At 42.4% G+C, this 20431-nt stretch overlaps 1 protein-coding gene across 1 annotated transcript in view; it reads left to right on the top strand.

The window, feature by feature from the left end:
- HECW1 (HECT, C2 and WW domain containing E3 ubiquitin protein ligase 1) overlaps positions 1-20431 on the top strand; it is a 445759-nt gene that overhangs the window by 206055 nt on the left and 219273 nt on the right. The window contains exons 3-4 of the mRNA XM_021703699.1: positions 6490-6814; positions 14891-14998. Coding sequence (XP_021559374.1) covers positions 6490-6814; positions 14891-14998 — 433 coding nt within the window. The remainder of the gene's footprint in view (positions 1-6489; positions 6815-14890; positions 14999-20431) is intronic.

Here is a 20431-nt window from a genome sequence, read left to right as displayed (position 1 = left end):
TTTCAATGACCTTTCTTTTCAAGTAGATCAGAAGGAGGTGCTGCTAGGGATCAGGAATTTCCCTTAAATAACATAGGAAGGTCCCTGCTGCCTCTGGTCTTCTTCTCTCTCCTCACCCACGTCCCCCACCCATTATTCTGGCCATAGTAACTGCCCAGACTTCGGCAGCTTCATTCTTGAACACCTCCAACCATAATCCTCCCAAGTGGCTCGGAGTTGCATCAAGAAATTCCATGTTTGGCCAAAGTGGTGAAAGTTGCGTGTCCCGCAAAGCATGGCCAGGCTTCCTGCTCACCTCTCTTAGGCACAAGGAGCAAGAATGGCATTGGAGCAACAAGGAGCAAAGACTTCTCTCTGCCACCATCACTGGGGGCCCCAGAGAGAAGTGGGGGTGGGGCTGTTCCACTCAAACCTATTGTTGGATTATTTTCATTAGTGGTAAGGCTTTTTGTGTTCCTAAAATAATTCATTTGACTGTCATTTTAACAAGTCCCTTGTCTGTTAAGTCATGACTTCCTATGTGGATATTCCCTGACTTGGTTTGATTTGCTTATTAAAATTTCCTCCGCCTAATGTTCCCTTCCTGTTGGCAATGTGTGGGATTCTATTTCTTCTCCAAAGAAAAGGAACCCACACAATTTAGTTTATATAATTTTGTGATATTCTTCTGCACAATGGCCAGCACAAAACAACTTTTTCAACACATGACTTTGAGGCTAAAAACACCGTTTTGAGGCAGTTTCAGAGACAGGTGTGAGGAGCTGAAGAGTTGGATAGAGATGGTAACATTGCAGCCACCTGTCACTTTCCTCCTCAGAAGTGCTTGGCCATCTGGCGGGTCATGGCCACCTCTGTCCCATAACCTCACTCACCCACAGCTGTTCCCAAGCAGACGTACCAATGTAGGGGCAGGACTCGGATCTCAGGATGTGAGACACAGAAGGGGACCCACGGGTGGGATCTCATCTCATCCCTACCTCTCCCTTCTTACCAGTGTCATTCAGGAGCTAGTAATGGGGGATTCTGGACAACAAGCCTTGTGCTTTAGGCCAAATAGGCACTGAGAAGGGTTTCTGAACTCAAGCAGCAGAGCATCGTGACATAGCTCTGGGATGCAGTTGCAGATGCGCCCCAATCCAACAAAACATCTCCTGAGTACCCACTGCATTCTGACCGTGGAAATGCAGGCCAGAGGGGCGGGGCAAGGCCCATGCTCTCTTGGCACTTGCTTCTCAGTAGAGGAGCACTGATAAGAAATAAGTAAGACGGGCGCCTGGGTGGCTCAGTTGGTTAAGCGACTGCCTTCGGCTCAGGTCATGATCCTGGAGTCCCTGGATCGAGTCCCGCATCGGGCTCCCTGCTCGGCGAGGAGCCTGCTTCTCCCTCTAACCCTCCCCCCTTCATGTACTCTCTCTCTCTCTCATTCTCACTCTCTCAAATAAATAAATCTTTAAAAAAAAAAAAAAAAGAAAGAAGTAAGACAGTTGCAGATAGAACAGGTCATTCAGGCTCCTGTTTATCTGTGTCAAGGCCAGAGAGATGTGAGGTTGAGAACAGGCACCGAATGGAGAGCAGGAGGTTTGGGGCATAAGGAGTGGAAGAAGCCAAGGGGGCGTTTGAATGTGGTCAGAAGGAAACACAGCTATACACAGCCCCAAATAGACTCTCTATATTATAACCCCAACTTTTGTCAAAAACTTGTGCAAGAATCTGCCACTGTTTGTGGTTTTTAAAAAAATGTTTTTTAGAGATAATGGTCACCACATCATGTGGTGCTCTCTGTATAAAGTCTAAAATGAAGCATTTTATTAAGAACTTGGAGGGAATGGTGAGTGCTGTGAATTGTGTAAGACTGATGAATCACAGACCTGTACCCCTGAAACAAATAATATGTTATATGTTAATTAAAAAAAGTTTTTAAATTTATTTTATTTTTATTTTATTTTTTTTAAAGATTTTATTTATTTGACAGAGAGATACAGAGAGAAAGGGAACACAAGCAGAGGGAGTGGGAGAGGGAGAAGCAGGCTTCCCGCCGAGCGGGGAGCCCGACGCGGGGCTCGATCCCAGGACCCCAGGACCATGACCTGAGCTGAAGGCAGATGCTTAACGACTGAGCCACCCAGGCGCCCCCAAAAAAGTTTTTTTAATTAAAAAAAATAAAAGTAAAAAAAAAAGAACTTGGAGGGAGAAAAAAATCAAATATTCTGATCATGAGAACTATGCTTTCCTTTTTTTATTTTATTTTATTTTATTTATTTATCAGAGAAAGAGAGTGAGAGAGAGCATGAGAGTGGAGTGAGGAGCAGAGGGAGAAGCAGACTCCTGCTGAGGAGGGAGCCCGATGCCGGGCTCGGACTCGGGGATCATGATCTGAGAAGGCAGACATCTAACTGACTGAGCCACCCAGGCACCCCGAGAACTATGCTTTCCTTATATCTTCTTGGCTGTCAAGAAGATTAGAGGAGTATCTGAATCAATTCCTGCAAGTATATCTGCCCATGTTATAATTTGGAGAGAGTGCTTCAGAATGATAAAAGTGCTTACTTACAATCACACAGAATAGGCTCAAATCCCCATTTCCTGCTGTAAGAGGACCTTGGGAATGTTTATTAACCACCATTCTGAGCTGGGTTTTCACCAACAAGGGAGTAGTGATACCTGATAGGTTTTTAATAGGATAATGCACCAAGTTCCCTGCATAGAGTGAACGTTCATAATTATTATCCTTTTTCATATTGCTATTCCTGCTTTCTGTCTGGTCTCTCCCTATTTGTGTACATTTCTTTTGTTGTAAATTTTCTCAAATCCATTGTAGAAAGAGAAAAGTTACATATAATTTTTTTTTTAAGTTCCATTACCTCCTTGATGGCATAACCAGAGCTGAGTGTAGGATAAAAAAGCTTCAGGCATCTACTTGCTCAAAATAAAATCTGTTCCTGAACTCAAAAACTATTATGCTCTTCTTCCAGCTAAATAATACCAGTTTCTATAACCTCATCTCATATACTTTAATGAGGTTTCTTTCAGGGCCTCTGTTTTCCACTCACTGTTTTTGATTTCTTAGTGTAGAAGCAATTTTTAAGAATCATTTTCTCTATTATAGATGTGCCTTTTGTCCACTTTCTTTTTATTTCTGAGATGGTACTCACTCACAGCTTTATATGTTTCAAAACAGAAAAGCTATTAATGACTTAGTCAGTTAGAAATTGACACAGCAGAATCTTTTGTTTTCCTGTGTTCTGAAAAAAAAAATCCATAATAACATGTCCCTTTCCTAGAAGTGACAATTTTTTAAGATTCCATCTCCTTACATGTTTTGGTTTTGCTATGTACTATAATGCATAAGAATAACTTAAAACATTAAACATGTCAGACCTGTTCCAAGATTTTTTAAAAATCCAAGAACATATCACTTAATTAAAAACATTTTAACAATTTGAGTTATTTAAGTTGGAAAGCAAAATAAGTAAACAAAACATCATTGTTGGATCCTCGGCTACAAATAGGAAACAAGCCAGCAAATGGAATCTTACTCCCTATGAAGTAGGTCACAATGTGATTGGATTGTCTTCAGTGGCTCACTCATTGGATTCACTTTTTCAGGGGTCAATTAAAATCTGTGCGTAACATAGCCCATAACTAGAGACCCTTGCTTACAACCAATAATTGGAAAATTACAGTGGCACTGAAACTGTTACTAATATTCTTTTGGTTTCTTATCCGTGTCTTTTACCCATCACCAAGGTAAGGGGAAATAAAAGACACTCGAATTACTTAGTGGAATGGAGAAAAAGCTGGAAGCAGTTTAGTGATACTGTTGACGTCCTCCTCAGAGATAATGGGAAAGCCACTCCTACTCTTTGCAGGGAGGAAGGAGAAGGCAGGTCTCTGTCCCGTGAGATTTGCCTTAGCAATTAGGAAGAATTGCGAGGTTGCAGGACAGTGAAATCACTGTCTGGGAAGAGAGTGGTCTTTTATCCAGGGCTATTTAAAAACAGGACAGATCCTCCTCGATCTCCCACAGTTCAGATGTGAACAGAGAAGGATTAAATTGTTTCTTCCAGCTGGATGAGTCTATAGTGTGAGCTTGGAACCCTTGTGAATGCCCGGGGGCAAACGTAGCCACAAAGGAATCGCACGTTGGGAATCAACTATCCACCTGCTGCATTCAAGAAGCAGCTGTTGTGAGTCTTTAACAATAACACCTGTTTAGGGACATGATGGCATATAGTTTGTACATAACTTTTTGTCTCTTTATTTTCTTCTCTCTCTGCACTATCTACTAACTTATGTCTTACTATATTTTATCTATTTTTTTAATAGCAAACTTAAACCCTTTCTGCAAAAAGAAGGGGCATCATTGAATAAAATCATATTAATTAAAGTTTCAAGGGCCTTTTTTTGTGCCAGGAGTCAGGCCAGTTCCAGGGGATATAAAGAGCAGGGAACACTGGCTTGAAGTCTTCACTGCTTAGGGATGTGCGTGAATTGGTCAACTAACAATAATATAGTAAGACTCTCTGCAGGGGAAGGGGATTCCTGTGGGATCAGAGAGCTGAGGCCCACATTTTGGGGAATCGGAAAAGGATGCAGGGGGCAGTTATAGCAGAGTTGGTGCTGGGGCATAATCTTGAATCAGAAATACAATTCCTGCGAGTACAAATGGAGAGGGTGTGGACAAAGATGGGGGTGGGCAGGGTGGGGGAGTGCAGTCTAAAAGGAGCAGCTTTGAAACTGCCCTTCTTATTCCGGGCAAATACCATTATTCCAATCCAGGAAATTACTGACAAATGTCTTCCTTGACTGATGTTTCCTTCTATGCCTTTGTTCCCACCACGTGGACAGTGAGCACTGGTGTAATTTGACAGTTTCAGGAGAGTTGCCTGATTTCCAGGGAATTCTAATAAAAATACCACAGCAGAAGTGTCTTCAACAAAAGAAAAGCAATCTATAATCTTTTTTTGCGGCCCCGGCTGATACTACGTCGATAAAATTCCCTCAGCCTCAACATTAATGCAAAAACATCCTATTCAAGCATAAACCTTACAGATAAAGGGAGCCTTCCCCTCCAAAAAATTGGTATATAGGGTACCTTCATAACCTAGACTGTTTAAGCTTGGAATTTCAGTTTTGTAAGAAAACTTGCGGGGCCATGACTAGAAACAATCTGTGGATTTGTTGCAGAAGGAATTAAATGTGAGGGCTCTGGGGATGATGTGAGGGCACCCTTGGCCAGTGAGTGAGCCCGGCCAACTGCCCGGGACCTATGTTTCAGTGAGGCTTTCTTAGTAAAGCAATACCAGTAGTATTTTAGTAGATTTTTATTTATTGAGTGCCTACTATGATAAGAGCTTGATTTGCATTACCTCATTAAGTTCTGACAACAACCCATTTAAAATGAGGAAACTGAGGTCCAGGAAGATTAAGTAAAATGTCTAGGGATGCAGAGGTTGGAATTTGGTAGGTGCTGCACCCACTTTGTTTTAACCTGTAATCATAAATTTGACTCTTTAATTCCAAGTTGTTTTGAATCTCCATAATAATACTATAAGAGGTCATTTGTCCACACAAAATACATGTAAACTACAGAAATGTTATGCTCTAGCAACAGCCTTTCTTTTTTGGAGATGTCATGAAGGTCTCTGGGCAAAGCCCCCCCCAGAGGATGGTCAGGTTAGCGATGTCCTCTCTGAACTGCCCAGAGCCAGGGGGCCTGCTGAGTGCATGGACGGCTCGTGCTTCTTGGGCTTTGCCTGGCTTCCTGAGAGAAGGACTGGTTTCCAGGCAACACCAGGGTCTGTCCATTTTCATACTGTCGCAATGACAAGCATTTAAAAAAAAATAAGACCATATGGTACCAATATGATGAGATGCTTTCTGAAGTCTGGCTTTTCTGCCTATAGTAATGCCATGGTAACCACCAGTGGGGCCTGAGGAATTCCTAATAAGAGACTCAAATAATGAACGAATAGGCCTGCCACATGGCCATTAAGGACTGAGATGGAGAATGCCAACGCTGTGCTTCATCAGGTTAATTGACTTTTTACAAGTGCCCTGGTCTTAGAGGGTGGAAAAAGTGCAGACCTAAGTGACTGCTAAACAGACTTATGTAATCTGAAGAGCAGAGCAGACCGCTGCTGAGGCCTGGGCCTCATGACCAGTAAACAGAAACTTGCCTCTGATTGATGTGTGCAGTAAGTAACTGTCCCTGGGATCCAAACCGCATGACTCAACACGTTTTCAGGGCTTAATCTCCATTTCTGTTGTCTTTTGGGGGGTTTTGTTTTTGTTTTTCGTTTTTTGTTTTTTGTTCTAGCCTTCCCTGTGTGAAGCCCGCGGAGGATGCTCTGTGCCGTATTTCAGATCTTCCTTGGACGGCTGCTCCCTCACAGCTCCTTCTCCCAGCACATCCTTCCTAACCTGTGAAGACCGTCATTGAGCAGCTGGTGTCTTACACCCCTGCTAATTGTCTGTTTGCCCCCACAGAATCTGTACCAGAACAGGTTTTTAGGCCTGGCCGCCATGGCATCTCCATCTAGAAACTCCCAGAATCGCCGCCGGTGTAAGGAGCCTCTCCGTCACAGCTACAACCCTGGCCAGTTCCACAGCATGGCCATTCGGAATGGCCCCCATGGTGCCGTCACCATCCCGCGCTCCACCAGTGACACCGACCTGGTCACCTCAGACAGCCGCTCCACACTCATGGTCAGCAGCTCGTACTACTCCATAGGGCACTCACAGGACCTGGTGATCCACTGGGACATCAAGGAGGAAGTGGATGCTGGAGACTGGATTGGCATGTATCTCATCGGTGAGTAGGGCAGCCCTTAGCCAGACCGGCTAACGGTGTGCTGCAGACAAAACGGTCTCCGCACTCTGGTTTGGGTGTTCGACAAGTATATCATCCACAGTTCACTTTTACATATGCTTTAATATTTCAACAAACTCACACAATTTGCAGTCAAATGTGTTACACACCGAATTCCAACACACTGCAGATCATGTACGGAGGCCTCTCTTGCTATCTCCATTCAGTGGAAGAAAATCGTAAGATAGAAGGGCCAGGTGTGGTTGAACACAAATGTCGTTACCATTTGCAAGTATAGAAGCTCTTCTACTTACAAATAAGTTAATATCAAAAGCCTGTTTTCAAGTCCGTATGTTCGTAAGACCAAAGCAACACCACATACACAACTGATGTGCACCCATCTCTGTGCAGGGAGTTTCACTTTGTTGCCAACATAATCATGCACCTCTTCTCACCTGCTCTTTCAACATTCTCACTGCTTTGTATTCGAAAGATGTAACTCGATTCAACGTACAGTGAACTCAAGCACACCGCAGGCTGAGGAAGAGAGTGATAGCTGAGAGGGAAATACACAAGTCTGTGTGCTGCAGAAAACAGATCTCACAGATTTGAAATCACCTGAAAAATAGATTTGATCTATTGTTCATGATAGAATCGGGTGTGGTGGAAATTGGTGCATTTATACTGGTTAATCAGAAATGAGGGTATGGTTGCTGGGGAGTCTGTAGAGTCGGGCATCCAATTCAGAGGAGGCCAGGCCTTCTGCTGTCAGTCTGTGCATGGAGCAGTCTACACATTCAGACACACAATGCCTGATTTAATATCATGGACTATCACAGGAACCAATGGATCGTTATGAGTATTTTATAACCGTGGACTGTTTTTCTGACAAAATAAAGGGGATCTTATCTGACTATCAGGGAAACATTTTTAGCTCTCGTAAAGGTTTTGAAATCAGCTTGGCTGGTGTATTTACAATACACACTTTATTATAAAGATGGAGAAATGTGATTTTTTAAATTTGTACACAAATAGTGGTTACTAGCTAAATTGGACTTAGATAAATTTCATTTGCTTAAAAAATAGTTCTTGAATAAAATTGTTTGGATACCATCAATCTAAAACAGAGCTTGTAAAATAACAGCCCCCCTAAGCATATTTTTAGTCTATATTATTTTAAATTTGATTAGTTATCAACATTGAAAAATGTAGAGATTTCACATTGAAATCGAAATTTCTAGCTTCTTTCACAAAAGCCCTCAATTTGGCAGACTGAGCCTATAATTCTGCTTGGCTTTAGTTCACTAAAGTTAAGCATTGGCTGCTTCGGGTAGCCTGTCTGTACCCTTCAGTTTTGCCACAGTCTCCCTCCCACCCATTCCTACTTTCATGATGAATGTTACTTGTTTAGCACCTTGGGCAATTAGATTTTTGGCCACAGATCTGGTTTTGAGCCAACCCTTTAAAGCTCTATCTTCCTGGGCGCCTGGGTGGCTCAGTCGTTAAGCGTCTGCCTTCGGCTCAGGTCATGATCCCAGGGTCCTGGGATCGAGTCCCACATCAGGTTCCCTCCTCGGCGGGAAGCCTGCTCTCCCTCTCCCACTCCCGCTGCTTGTGTTCCTGCTCTCGCTATCTCTGTCTCTGTCAAATAAATAAATAAAATCTTTAAAAAAAATAAAATAAAATAAAGCTCTATCTTCCTGCAGTGGGGAGTACTAATGCCATTCATTCCCAGGTCAGGGAACATTTGGAGGAGGAGCACGTGTTGGGGGGAAGGTGTGACACCCAAGGACATTCATCCAAAGTGAAGGCAAAAAATGGGTGGATCTGGAGCTCAGCCCTAGATCCGGGCTGGGGGTGGAGGTTTGGGGTAATTGGCACCCCGAGGGTTGATGAGGTCACTGTGGCTTGTGTAGAAAAGAGCACCAGAAGGCCTCTGTCGGAGAGACGGGCAGAGGATGCACTCACAAAGGAGGTGGAGGAGGGATGGAGACTTAGGACCAAACTAGGAGACCACGTCACAGAAGTCAAGAGAAGGCGGTGGAGGAAGGAAGGAGTGGTCAGCAGCATCAAGTGTCGTGAAACTCTGGAAATGAATCAGATCTGGTGTTAACATGACATTTTGACTAAGACAAAAGTAAACAGCTCATCATCTTAGAATCCTAACTTGACAGTTTGTTCTCATAGTAGCTGCATATATATAACTGTGAAGTTATTTAATTCAAAACGCCAACACTTTCGGCAACATAGCATTTCAGAAATAATTTCCAAATCCAAAATTATCTGTGAGTCTTTAAGAGCTCATAATTTGTAGGTCCTTAGTAAAGTATCTGTCAGATTTGCAGCGCCTTGCCAAAGATCAAATCACTGATGTAGGCCTAAAATTTTAGAGGTGATGGTTTAATTTAATCTGTCATCTCGCCGCGGAAGTAATGCCAGTGCGTGGCTCCCACGGCCACAGAGCTGCCTGGTCTGGTGGCAGACCCTGTGCTGTCCATAGGGTCAGCTCAGCACATCCTGGTGCAGTGTCAGGTAGGGACCACTCTGCATCCACGGACAAACGAAATGCCCACGTGAGGCCAGGTTTGTGATGCTGTCAGCTCCGACCTTCGAGCTTCCCAGGCAAACACGACTGGGGAGAGAGTGAGACACCTGCATGTGGAGGGGGATGTGTAGCCTGCTCACCGACCCCACTTAGGAACCCAGTGAGGGGGCAGGGACAGTAGCTTCACCATTGTTACTATTATCGGGGAAATCCCATTTGGCTGCCCTCCTTTATGGAGTGGTTCATGACCTCGATACCGTGTAATGAAGGATTCTCTCTCCTAGTGACACAGAATGGGGAAAGATCATGTGGTTTCAGTGACAGCATGACCTTGTTTAGAATCATGCCCTACCACTGGCCAGGTGTAGGACCCCAGCCAGATACCATCGAAAGAGCTCCAGGTTCCTGATCTCCAAAATAGAGGGGAAAACAGAACTTTCTTCTAGAATCATTGAGTAGAATTGATGAGACACTGCACATTTACTGCCTGTTGATCGATAATTCATGTCTTGATCTACCTTGTCAGGGAGCTGTCTTCTCTGGGTGTGTGATAGCAAATGACCTTAATTCCCAAACTGCTTCCTGAGGCTGTGTCCTCACTCTGCCCAGTTCCATAGCAGCTGAGATAACAATGGTAACAGTTTCCAAGAACCTTGCAGAGCAAGGACACAATTCTGATACAAGTTTCAGTTCATAGGGCACCTTGCAAACCAAGGAATTTCTGTCTCTCCTGTGTATTTAATATGTAGAAAGTTTAATCAGGTATATTCTGATTTTTTTGTCTCTTCTGATTTTTGAATGGAGTGTGTCAAAAATTGCTAGTAAAAATCTTTAAATTTTAATCTTAACTTATCTATCTCTACCTTCACTTCTCTAGATTTTATGCTTTGTATATGTTGATGTGAATTACCAAGAACATAAATGTTCATGATCTTTTTCTTCTACAATTTCTTAGTTTATTATTACAGATCTGTCTGTGTTCCTTGTGCTACTCTTTGCCTTGAATTCTGTTCTTTTTTTTTTTACTATTTAAGATTAGTCTCTCAGTTTCCTTCTGCTTCGCATTTGCTTAATCTTTTACTTTTCTTTATTTTCAAACTCTTTTTTTAAATGTAGCCATTTGTGTGTGCTTTTATATTCTGATCTAGGAGTCTCTGGCTTCTAATTGGCCAGAATAGCACATTTCTATTATTGTATTTACTGTTACATTAAGATTTATTTTTACCATTTCTTCATATTCTTTACTGCATTTTCTTTTTGTTTCTTTTGTTTTTTCTTCTTTCCATTAGATAGATCTATCAGTTTAAAAATTATATTGTTCTTATGATGAGTGCTTTTTTTTTTTTTAAGATTTTATTTGTTTATTTGACAAAGACAGAGATAGCAAGAACAGGAACACAAGCAGGGGGAGCGGGAGAGAGAGAAGCAGGCTTCCCATCAAGCAGGGAAGTCCCGATGTGGGACTCAATCCCAGGACCCTGGGACCATGACCTGTGCCGAAGGCAGACGCTTAACGACTGAGCCACCCAGGCGCCTGATGAGTGCTTTTAATCATAGACCAGATGTTCTCAGTCAAGGGTGTTTTTGCCCCCATTTGATTATCAGAAGACGTGAGTTCCTCTGAGAAGTGGAAGCCAGGTTGCATTTTCTTTGTTGGGCTTAGGAGATGTATGTAGTGGATCAATTCTCCTTTTTAACTGATTCTGTGCTCAGTGGTCCATGCTGTTCTCAACAGCAATGGTCTTTTTGTTGTACACTTTTCTATTACAGATTAGGGTATAGAAAGCATAGCTTCAGTTTTCATTTTGAAGACAAGAGAAGTACATTTCATGTTTTTCAGGTGTGCTGTTTCTGTAAACTTCACTAGAACTTTCTGAAACAAATTTTTAACAACCTGTAAAGATCTTTTCTCTGTTGTAGACTGTGGAACAGGGAGTGGGATTTTACACGCTAGAAGAAATATCATTCAGCAAATATAATGTTTTTTTGAGGAACTTAATACATCTCTATGTGTTCTGTACAAAATGAGTAATGACAAAACTTTAAATGGTACTGGCCTAAGCTAATGTTCCAGGTTATTATTAATGGTTTTGCCTGTTAATCATAGAGCTTTGCCATAGAGAGCCCTGTTGTTAGCCCAGACTGTAAACAGAAATATCTACTTACTAGTGATGTCTGTTCTAAGACCACTACCTATCTTCATTCACTCAGACTTCACAACAGACTTTTGAGGTTGGTATTAATAGTGTACCCATGTTGTAGTGAGGAGGTAAAGACACAGAGGGATTGAATAAGATGCCCAAGACCACATACCTGCTAAGGTAGCCTAGCCTTCCTGCCTCAAGGGGCTGTAAATATCCCTGTAATTACACAAACATTGCTCCCATAAAAGGACTTCCACCATGACAAAGAATATGAAAAAAAGAACTTTGGGACATAGGACCCAGGGACTGCCAATCCTCAGGGTGGCAAAGGGTCTGGCTGGGCCCCCACCGTCCATTTCAGACCCCGTCTCTTCTCCAGTGCCTTCTTCTAGTGCAGAATCTGGTCCCAAAAACTTACATGTTTCAGACTCCTGTGCAACCATCTTCCAGATGCACACTGGTCCCTTCGTCGGGTGCAGTTGTACAAGATGAGGAAGGAGGAAGTGAACCCTGCGGTTCCTCCTACTGGTTAGCCTGTGGCTGCCTCAAGCATGGCTTCGAGAAATTCAGCTTTCTACCATGATGCCCTGCTGTCCGCTCACTCGCTTCATGAGCAATGTGGTGGTGGCAGGTACTCATTCTGCCACGGGCTGGGCACTCTCTGCTCACTGGCTACAGCTGCTCTATGAGGTTCTTGAACACAGCAGTTCCCACAAGTCCTTTCTGAGTGAGGCAGAAGCAGGGCCTTGGAGTTACTCTCTTATTCTGGGGCTGTTCCCAGAGGCCCAGCCTAGAGTCCATTTCTCCAAAACCTAATTCCCTGCATTAAATCCCCTTTTGCATGAACTATCTGGACTGATTCTGTTTTTCTGCATCTGACCCCCACAATACACTTGGATTGCCAAGCAAAGACCAGTAACTTTTCTAACAATTGGCAATAAATGCCTTTGGGGAAGGAGCTGACCTCTCAGCACAGATGGTCCAGGCAAGAATATAGACTATTCTATTTTCTTGTGTGGTATTTATTATGAAGTATTATTAGTGTAAGAGAATGGGCTATTTATTAGGACCAACTGACAGTCTCTTAAAATGTGTTGCATTTCAACGTGTACAGCAGCATGTATCTTGTTGTCTTTAAAATGTGTGTTATTTTACCATCCTCATTTAGTCTTTTCAGATTCTTCCCACCTATTCACCCCATCCATTTCTCATCTGTGCCCCTGAGCTTCCTTGATATTTAACCCATTCTTATATACTTACTGTAATCTAATGAAATTGTCTATTTTCTTGAATAAATCCCCAAATTTATTAGAAACTTTCTGAGAACATAGACCATGTTTACCAGCGTGTCCCCATGGTTTAACACAGTGCATAAAGTGGAGGAAATACTACACAATTGCCTAATGCATGAATGAACATCCCCTTTCTAGGTATTATTTACATGGATACCTGATTGTAACTGTTAAAATGAATATTCTGGTGATCAGAGTGGATAGATTCAAGTAAATACCTCTCCTTAGAGAATTGCCATAACAAAGCGAATCTCTATCTGGATGTGAGACTCGTTGTATCTGTACTGAAGACCTAGGGAGCTAGGAAAATATTATGTCCTTTTTGCAGAAATGAGGCAATTACTGTAAAAGACATATTATGTCATCATCTTAGTAACCCAACCAAGGCTGTGAGCACACACTGTGAATATTAAGACTGGCAAATTTTGCAACCAAGTGATTTTCCAAGGGATGCAAAGAGTTCTTGCCATTAATGAAGCAGACTGTTGTGCTTTGCCCAGTCATCTTTGCCAAAGAAGAGACAGCCAAAAATGTGCAATCAACATGGCAGGTCACAAGCACGTTGACCAGTTACCTTATTTAATCCTCCACTAGGAGGCCCCAGTTATTAGGACTCCGTCCCCTACTTTGCAGGTGATACCATTGGTGCATGGCACAAAGGGCCTTGAGAGCTGGGTCCTTTAGCTATAAGACCTGCCCTCTTTGCATCTCATTCTAGCCTGTTCTCCCAATCCTGTCAGATGCAGGACGTGAACCTCAGGGTATCTTAGTTGCAAAAAGGATAACCATGACCGAGCTCCTCTCTGCAGAGCTGGGGCTTGGGGCCTGCCTTCAGGAGCCCCTGAGTTCTCTTAATTCCTCCCATCACTGTGGTGGATTTGGATTCTTAAACATGGTTTTCCCACAGCCTCAGATCCATCTAGCTCAAGTGGTTACTTTCTGGTGAAGTGGGAACTGCCAGGGCCCCAGAGATGATCAAATAAAATTCATATCCCTGTCTTAGTCTGCACTGAAAACATGAGGTCTAGACCCAGAGAGGAGGAAGTCAGCTGGGTCTTCAGAGATATGTCCTATCCAGGAATGCTGTGTTCCTCTCTGGACACCAGCTGTAGGAAGGATATTGACAGTTGCAATGTGATGAGCAGAGAAAGAGTAGGAAAGGAAAAGTACATAGTCCCCCACAAGCTCCTCTCAGTGCCACCATGCTGTCCCTCAACTTGGGCCCTGGACACCACGTCAGGGCCTCTCTTTCTGCCCTCCACACACCCACCCTCATCTCTACCCTTGTGGCTTCTTTATCCCTCAATGCTTCCCTGAACCCCTGTTGGCCTCCCTCCTTGAAACTCCCTGTCAGAGCACCCTGTTCTTTTCCTTCCTATCCGCCATCACAACTTGTAATAATACCTTTATTTCTTTACTTGGTGTTTAAAGTCTGTATCCTCAATTGTTTGTAAGCTTTCGTTCAAAAAGGACCATCTTGGTTTTGCCCATCCATGGCTCTTGCATTTTCCTCAGCATAACAGATGGTTCAATCTCAACAAATATCTGTTGAACGAACAAATGAATGTATGAGTGCATGAAGGATGGATGGATATATTCATGAATGAGTGCCGGGTATTACAGGATGATAGGTATTCAGGCTGGAGAAGAGATGCTATAGGTTGGGGCCTATGATGACTGGGGCCCAAATAGAAAATGTGATTGGATGTTTTCTTTATGGCTCATTCACAGACCCCAATAGAGACCAGCTACTGAAAGTTTTAGGAAGAAGATTTTCACACTCAGATTTCACACATGTAAGGGCTATTCAAAAGTGAAATGGACAGCCACAGGAGCAATTATTTTCTTTCCTTGGAAGTGTTCATGAACTAGCTAGATGATCTTGGGAGTATTGCAGAGTGGGGAGGAGATTCTTGCATTACGAAGGGGTTGGTTCAGGGGGTACCTGAGGATACTTCTACCTCTCTGATTCTGATTCCAGGTGCTTTTTCTTCTGTTGAGTTGGAGGTAGCATTAATATCCTTTTTTTTTTTTTCCTAAATATGCTGTTAGCTGATATATTTTTCTATTCTGCTTTCTTTCTTTCCCGGGAATATAGATGAGGTCTTGTCAGAAAACTTTTTGGACTATAAGAACCGTGGAGTCAATGGTTCTCATCGGGGCCAGATCATCTGGAAGATTGATGCTAGCTCTTACTTTGTGGAACGTGAGTACTTTTCCCATTCCTGTTGCTCGGGATAAAACAGAGTTCAACTGCTTTGTTCTTTGTTCTGTTGCATTGCATTCCCTTAGAAATGTGCCATGTTAGAAAGCCATAGATTTATGAAATGCTTAAAAACAGTAAGAGGTGAGCTCTAGAGCAGTTGGGCAACAGCCATCCAAACCAGCTCAGGGGGCCATTTCTTTTCGTTTCAAAGAGAAGTTTGGCTCATGGTCATTCATAGGCCTCTGGATTCAGGACCTTTTGACTTAGATCCCTTAACTTTCTAACTCTGTGGCTCCTCCAGGTGCTCTCTAACTTTGCAATAGTTGCCCCTGCTGTATCCAATCATCCAGTTTTGGCTTTGCTTGAGCCAGTTCTTCAAGGCTCCCTGCTCATGGCCCCATCATGTTGGGGATATTCCACGCTTTTCCCTGATCTTTGACTCTGGCCACAGTTCCCCAGGATGCAGATAATACATTACTACCACCAACCTATTTCTTTGATGCCTGATCTACTGATATTTCTGGGTGTATAAACTTGTCATCGTGTATTTTACTGAGCTATTTTCTAAAATTTTTATCTGTCTTTGAAAAAAAAAATCATTTTTACAGTTAAAGAAGGATTCTTTTCATAGGTCCCCATACTGGTACATTTCCCATTGCACAAAGAAATAGCCATGTGGGCCTCGTGTTTACCAGCTGAAGGAATGCAGAATTTACCCTTATCTACAAGTCCTTCCCTTCCCACTTGGGTACTGGAGAGTGCTAAATGCACAAATCCCTTTCTGCACCTTCTTGTTCAGAGCAGGGATTCAGTGTAGCACTTCTGAAAGGCAATGATGAAATACTCCCTTGTTCCAACCATCCAGTTCTCAGAGAAAAGCATATGTGGCCAGGAACCTAAAGTTGTCTATTATCATTTGACTCATTCAAGAAAAACTATATGCTCTCTATATGCTCATGTTTTGCTCCCATTTTTCTTCACTCTCATTTCTATTCATCCACTCAGTAAGCATTTTATAAGACCTACTATATTTCAAGGATCAGAGATTTGAAAGTGAAAGGTCTAGTGTCTGCCCATTAGAAGCTTATGGTATCTCTCCTAGAAATGACACAAGTGCCCCTTTCTTTTGCATTAATTAGCCACATGTAGAGTGTGTAGACAGTCAGGAGATTTGATACTATCAGATGTAGAGGGGACATGATTTTATGAGATGTGGTTGGGCCCTTGACTTTGGTTTAGTCACAATGAAGTTCCCAACAAGAGATTTCCTTTTCCTTCATATTTATCTCCCTGACTCTAGCTTTTCTCCTCCTAATCCTTGATACCAGACAAAATGCCTTGAACTCAACTCTGATACCATCTGCCCAAAAGCCTCATGGCTCTGCTTTCTGACTACATGAACTGAAACTTCTCTGCCCTGCTGCCAAGACCAAACAAGACCCCCCTCACTCCTCAACCCTGCTTCTCCATCCTCCCCAGCATGCCCTCCTTTGCCCAAGTCATGCCAGTATCTTCCCCATCCCACAAATAGCATTATTTATCATAAAGGACATAGATGGGCTTGATTTGGGGATAAAGATGCTTTCCAGCTCATGGTACCTAATATGACTTCCCAAATGGCAGTAAGAACAGAAAAAGTAAAAACTTGCATTAGTAATGAATATTAGACATAATAGCTGACAGTATGCCCTAATCTACATTGGAAGTTGGGTGGAGAGGCTTTCTTTACTGTCCACCTATTTTCTTCTTTGGAGTTCTAACTAATTGAGAAAAAAACCACGTAGGGTCAAAATGTAGTATCAGCTCAAAATGGTGCAGGAATGAGCACATCCTACAAGGATTTGTCTTTTTAGAGGCAAGGAAATAAGTATTAAGAATAATGTGAAATTTTATGAGCTAATGTGAAAAAGAGGGGTTTGTGTATAAATTAATCTGGCAATAGTGCTGTTCCTTTCGAGGCAGTTCTCTTCGAGATTTCTGTGACATATAGAACATTTTTTGTACATTCAAATAACAAACCACTTAATATAATTGTCTTCATCAGAAGTATGAAGAAACACTTTAAGTACCATTAGAAAGATATTATAATATAAAACCAGCTCTGTAAATTATGTAAAATATTGTCATAATTGAGTGAAAGTATATTCAAACTTGGTTAAGTAGCCATGTCCTAGGATAACCAGTGGCTTGCCCAGTCATAGTCAAAAAACTAAAAATTGAACACTTTAGAAAAATGACATTTTACAAATGTCCTGGTGCAAACTTGAGAATATGTCACTTGGCAGTATACCTGTTGGACTGGCAGTATCTCAGTGCTCTGGACAAATGGGTGAAAGTGAAATTGAGCTGGTGGATGCAAATACATCAAACTAGTGTTCAAGATACAAAGAATGTATTATTCTGTACAAATGTAATATAATTCGTCAAAAACTAAAAATTTATCAAGAAAAACTTAATTGAGTTTGGAAATGATTAGAATATTAACTCAGGGCACACGTATAAATCAAATAAATTAGAATGCTATAATGGATTATAGCTTTAGGAGTCTGAATGCATTAAAACTGTATATAATATGCTGTATGAATTTATATTTTTAAAATGAGATAATTGATATTTTCAAAAATGTATGATTGAAAAAGTGCCAAATGAACAAATAGGAAGGGGTTGAATGTACAAAATGTTCTAATATGGCTATCTTTCATTAATGTAATAAAGCATCAAAGGTCCTCTTGCTATAATAAAAATGCAGAAGCCAGGCCATATCCAGAAGGTTACAGAAGTTTTTGATATTAACAAAAATAAGACTCTTGCAGTCTCTAAACAGTAATAAACACATTAATCTAATTGGTAAATTATACCTTCTTAAAATTAAAAATTATTTTACAAATGTTGCACATTGGCCAGATTTTAAATGCTGAAATACAACAGAAGGCCATTCCTTCTATCTGAGGATTAAATTAAAATAATAAATGAGGTTTTTATTTTATTTTTATTTTCTGTTTTTATTTTTTCCTTTCATGAGAGTAGAAGTATATCACTGATTACCTGGAGTCTGTAATGTTCTAACAGTACATTTCTTTGGGGTTATGATTCAATTTAGAATTAGGTAATTGCTATTGATTTATATGATTTTTTTAAAGGTCTGACTAAATCAGATTTGGAAGTATTACCAAATTAGGAAACTTCAAAACAAATATTTCCTGCACTCTCCCAGGAGTTACATGCATAATAAAACGCAAAAGAAGTAAAACCTGAATTGTTTCCTTTTCTCTGGCGTAAATTTTCCCTAGTGGGCCCTTGGCTGTTTGACTATAGTAATAATTGCTATAATCTGAGAACTGCAAAAAGATGCAAATTTTAACCCTGACAAAAGAAAGAACTAGTGAAGTTTTAGCCTTCCTCATCCTGATCAAATCTTACACTGTTGTATCGTTATTGTAACCCCATTACTGTTTTTTAATATATGCAGTCAGGCTAAGAGGGGACCAGACTCAAGCCTCAGGAGTCACCACAGCCCTTGCTGATTATGTGCTGCTATCGGAACTCCTTCAAAATTGGGGCTTGCGTTACCCAGAAGCAATGATTCTACAGGAAAGGCATCTTTCTCTTGATCTGTTCCAAATAGCTCCCTGTCCACTGTAGCTCCCCATCGCTAGCAGGACGAATAGAGTAGTGTGCCTTCAGCCACCACTGATTACGGCTAAAGAGTTTCTCCCAAAGGGACCTCCTTGAGTTGTGTCATGTTGTCACAGTCATGAGCGTGGCCTTCTCACAGCTGTCTGGGTATAAACCAGAAATCCGCAGTCCTTTCTGACCGCTCTGCCTTGCCTTGGTTTCCTGCCCCTGCTCAGGTCACTGGTCCTGCCCCACGTCCACGCCGGCCCCTCACATTCAGCCTTTTCCCATTTCTGCCCTCACTTCCAGAGTCACGCCCCGATTACTGCTTGCGCTGATTCTGTCACCCAGCATTTGTCAGAAGAATGTCCCTCAAACATCAGCACATTTCCAATCCATTTCCATCCATCATCCCAAAGTTAAAAAACACACGGTGGCCCCTGATTATACTTAACAGCAAATCTAAGCACCTAGTCCTGCTGTAAGTTTTTAACGACACCCATTGAGTATGGTGAGGTAAAATTTACACAGGTGGGAGGGGGTCAGGATTTGCCTCTCAGTCCACACTTAGGCAGGGGGCTTCCAAGCAAGAGGTATGTGGGCTCAACACTCACCCCGGTGTGGCCCATTCTGTCTCTTCATCTATCAAATGAAGTTAATGTAGAGTGCCGATAAGGCAGCCCCATGAAGATGAACTGATTCACCCCACGAGGGCCAGATGTGTCTGGTACAGCCACGTCTGCTATGTAAGTAGAAGGCTTTGAATTAGGGACTGCAGTGCCACTCTGAGAGGGGTCAAATCAGCAGCGTCCATTCCACTCGGCATTTCTCCTCAGGGAATGGCCAAGTGGGTGTCATGGTGATGACTGTGAACGGAATGGCTTTATTTGGAGAGTTTTCTGTGGGAAATGCTTTGCAGCTAGCGTTGAAGACCGAAGGACACTGAAGGAAAAGCAGGGCTCCAGGAGAACTAGCTGGCTTCCCCTCATTACCATTTCTGGCCCATGCTTTCTCCTCTCCGGCAATGCAACGAGAGCAAGGACGAGCCCTGCTGGAGCTGGGGGGCCACCCAGATCCATGATTAGACACAGGGATCTTGTCGGGTCGACAATCCAGATGGTTCAGGTGACACATTGTTGCAGCCTTTTATTTGAATGTGGACGTACTTTCACCAGGACTGCTCTGTTGTTAGCAGCAGTATGGCAAAGAACTGTACCGGGGGCTGCCATTTTCAATCACTGATTTGTTATTTCCAAGGAGACGTCTCCATTTGTAGTGCAGTAAATATTTGAGTCACAGGCTCCAAGCCCTCAAGAAGTCTCAAGTCTACTTGGGGAGACTCAGCATAAACCCGGCCCTCACACGGCCTCACAGGTTTTTTGTGAGGAACAAGTATGGCTCCATATAAATATTTGCAAGACAGTGGGCATGCATATCATTATGTCATCTTGTTTTTATTATCTAATTCCTGGGGCACCATGACAACGCCGTTGTTCACCCAGTTTAATATAGTATCCCAGGGGCGCCTGGGTGGCTCAGTTGGTTGAGCGACTGCCTTCAGCTCAGGTCATGATCCTGGAGTCCCCGGATCGAGTCCCGCATCGGGCTCCCTGCTCGGCGGGGAGTCTGCTTCTCCCTCTGACCCTCCCCCCTCTCATGCTCTCTGTCTCCCATTCTCTCTCTCAGATAAATAAATAAAAAATCTAAAAAAAAAAAAAAAAAAAAAAATATAGTATCCCAAAGGGAAGTCATGGTCAAAGTTGCACTCTGCAACAATCATAAAGTAATTTCAATATTGCCTATGTTCTTATATGTCTT

The sequence above is a fragment of the Neomonachus schauinslandi genome, chromosome 12 (genome assembly GCF_002201575.2).
Source record: "Neomonachus schauinslandi chromosome 12, ASM220157v2, whole genome shotgun sequence".
Lineage (NCBI taxonomy): Eukaryota > Metazoa > Chordata > Mammalia > Carnivora > Phocidae > Neomonachus > Neomonachus schauinslandi.
The sequence above is the reverse complement of the archived record's forward strand: the minus strand, read 5'-3'. Positions and strand labels throughout refer to the sequence as shown.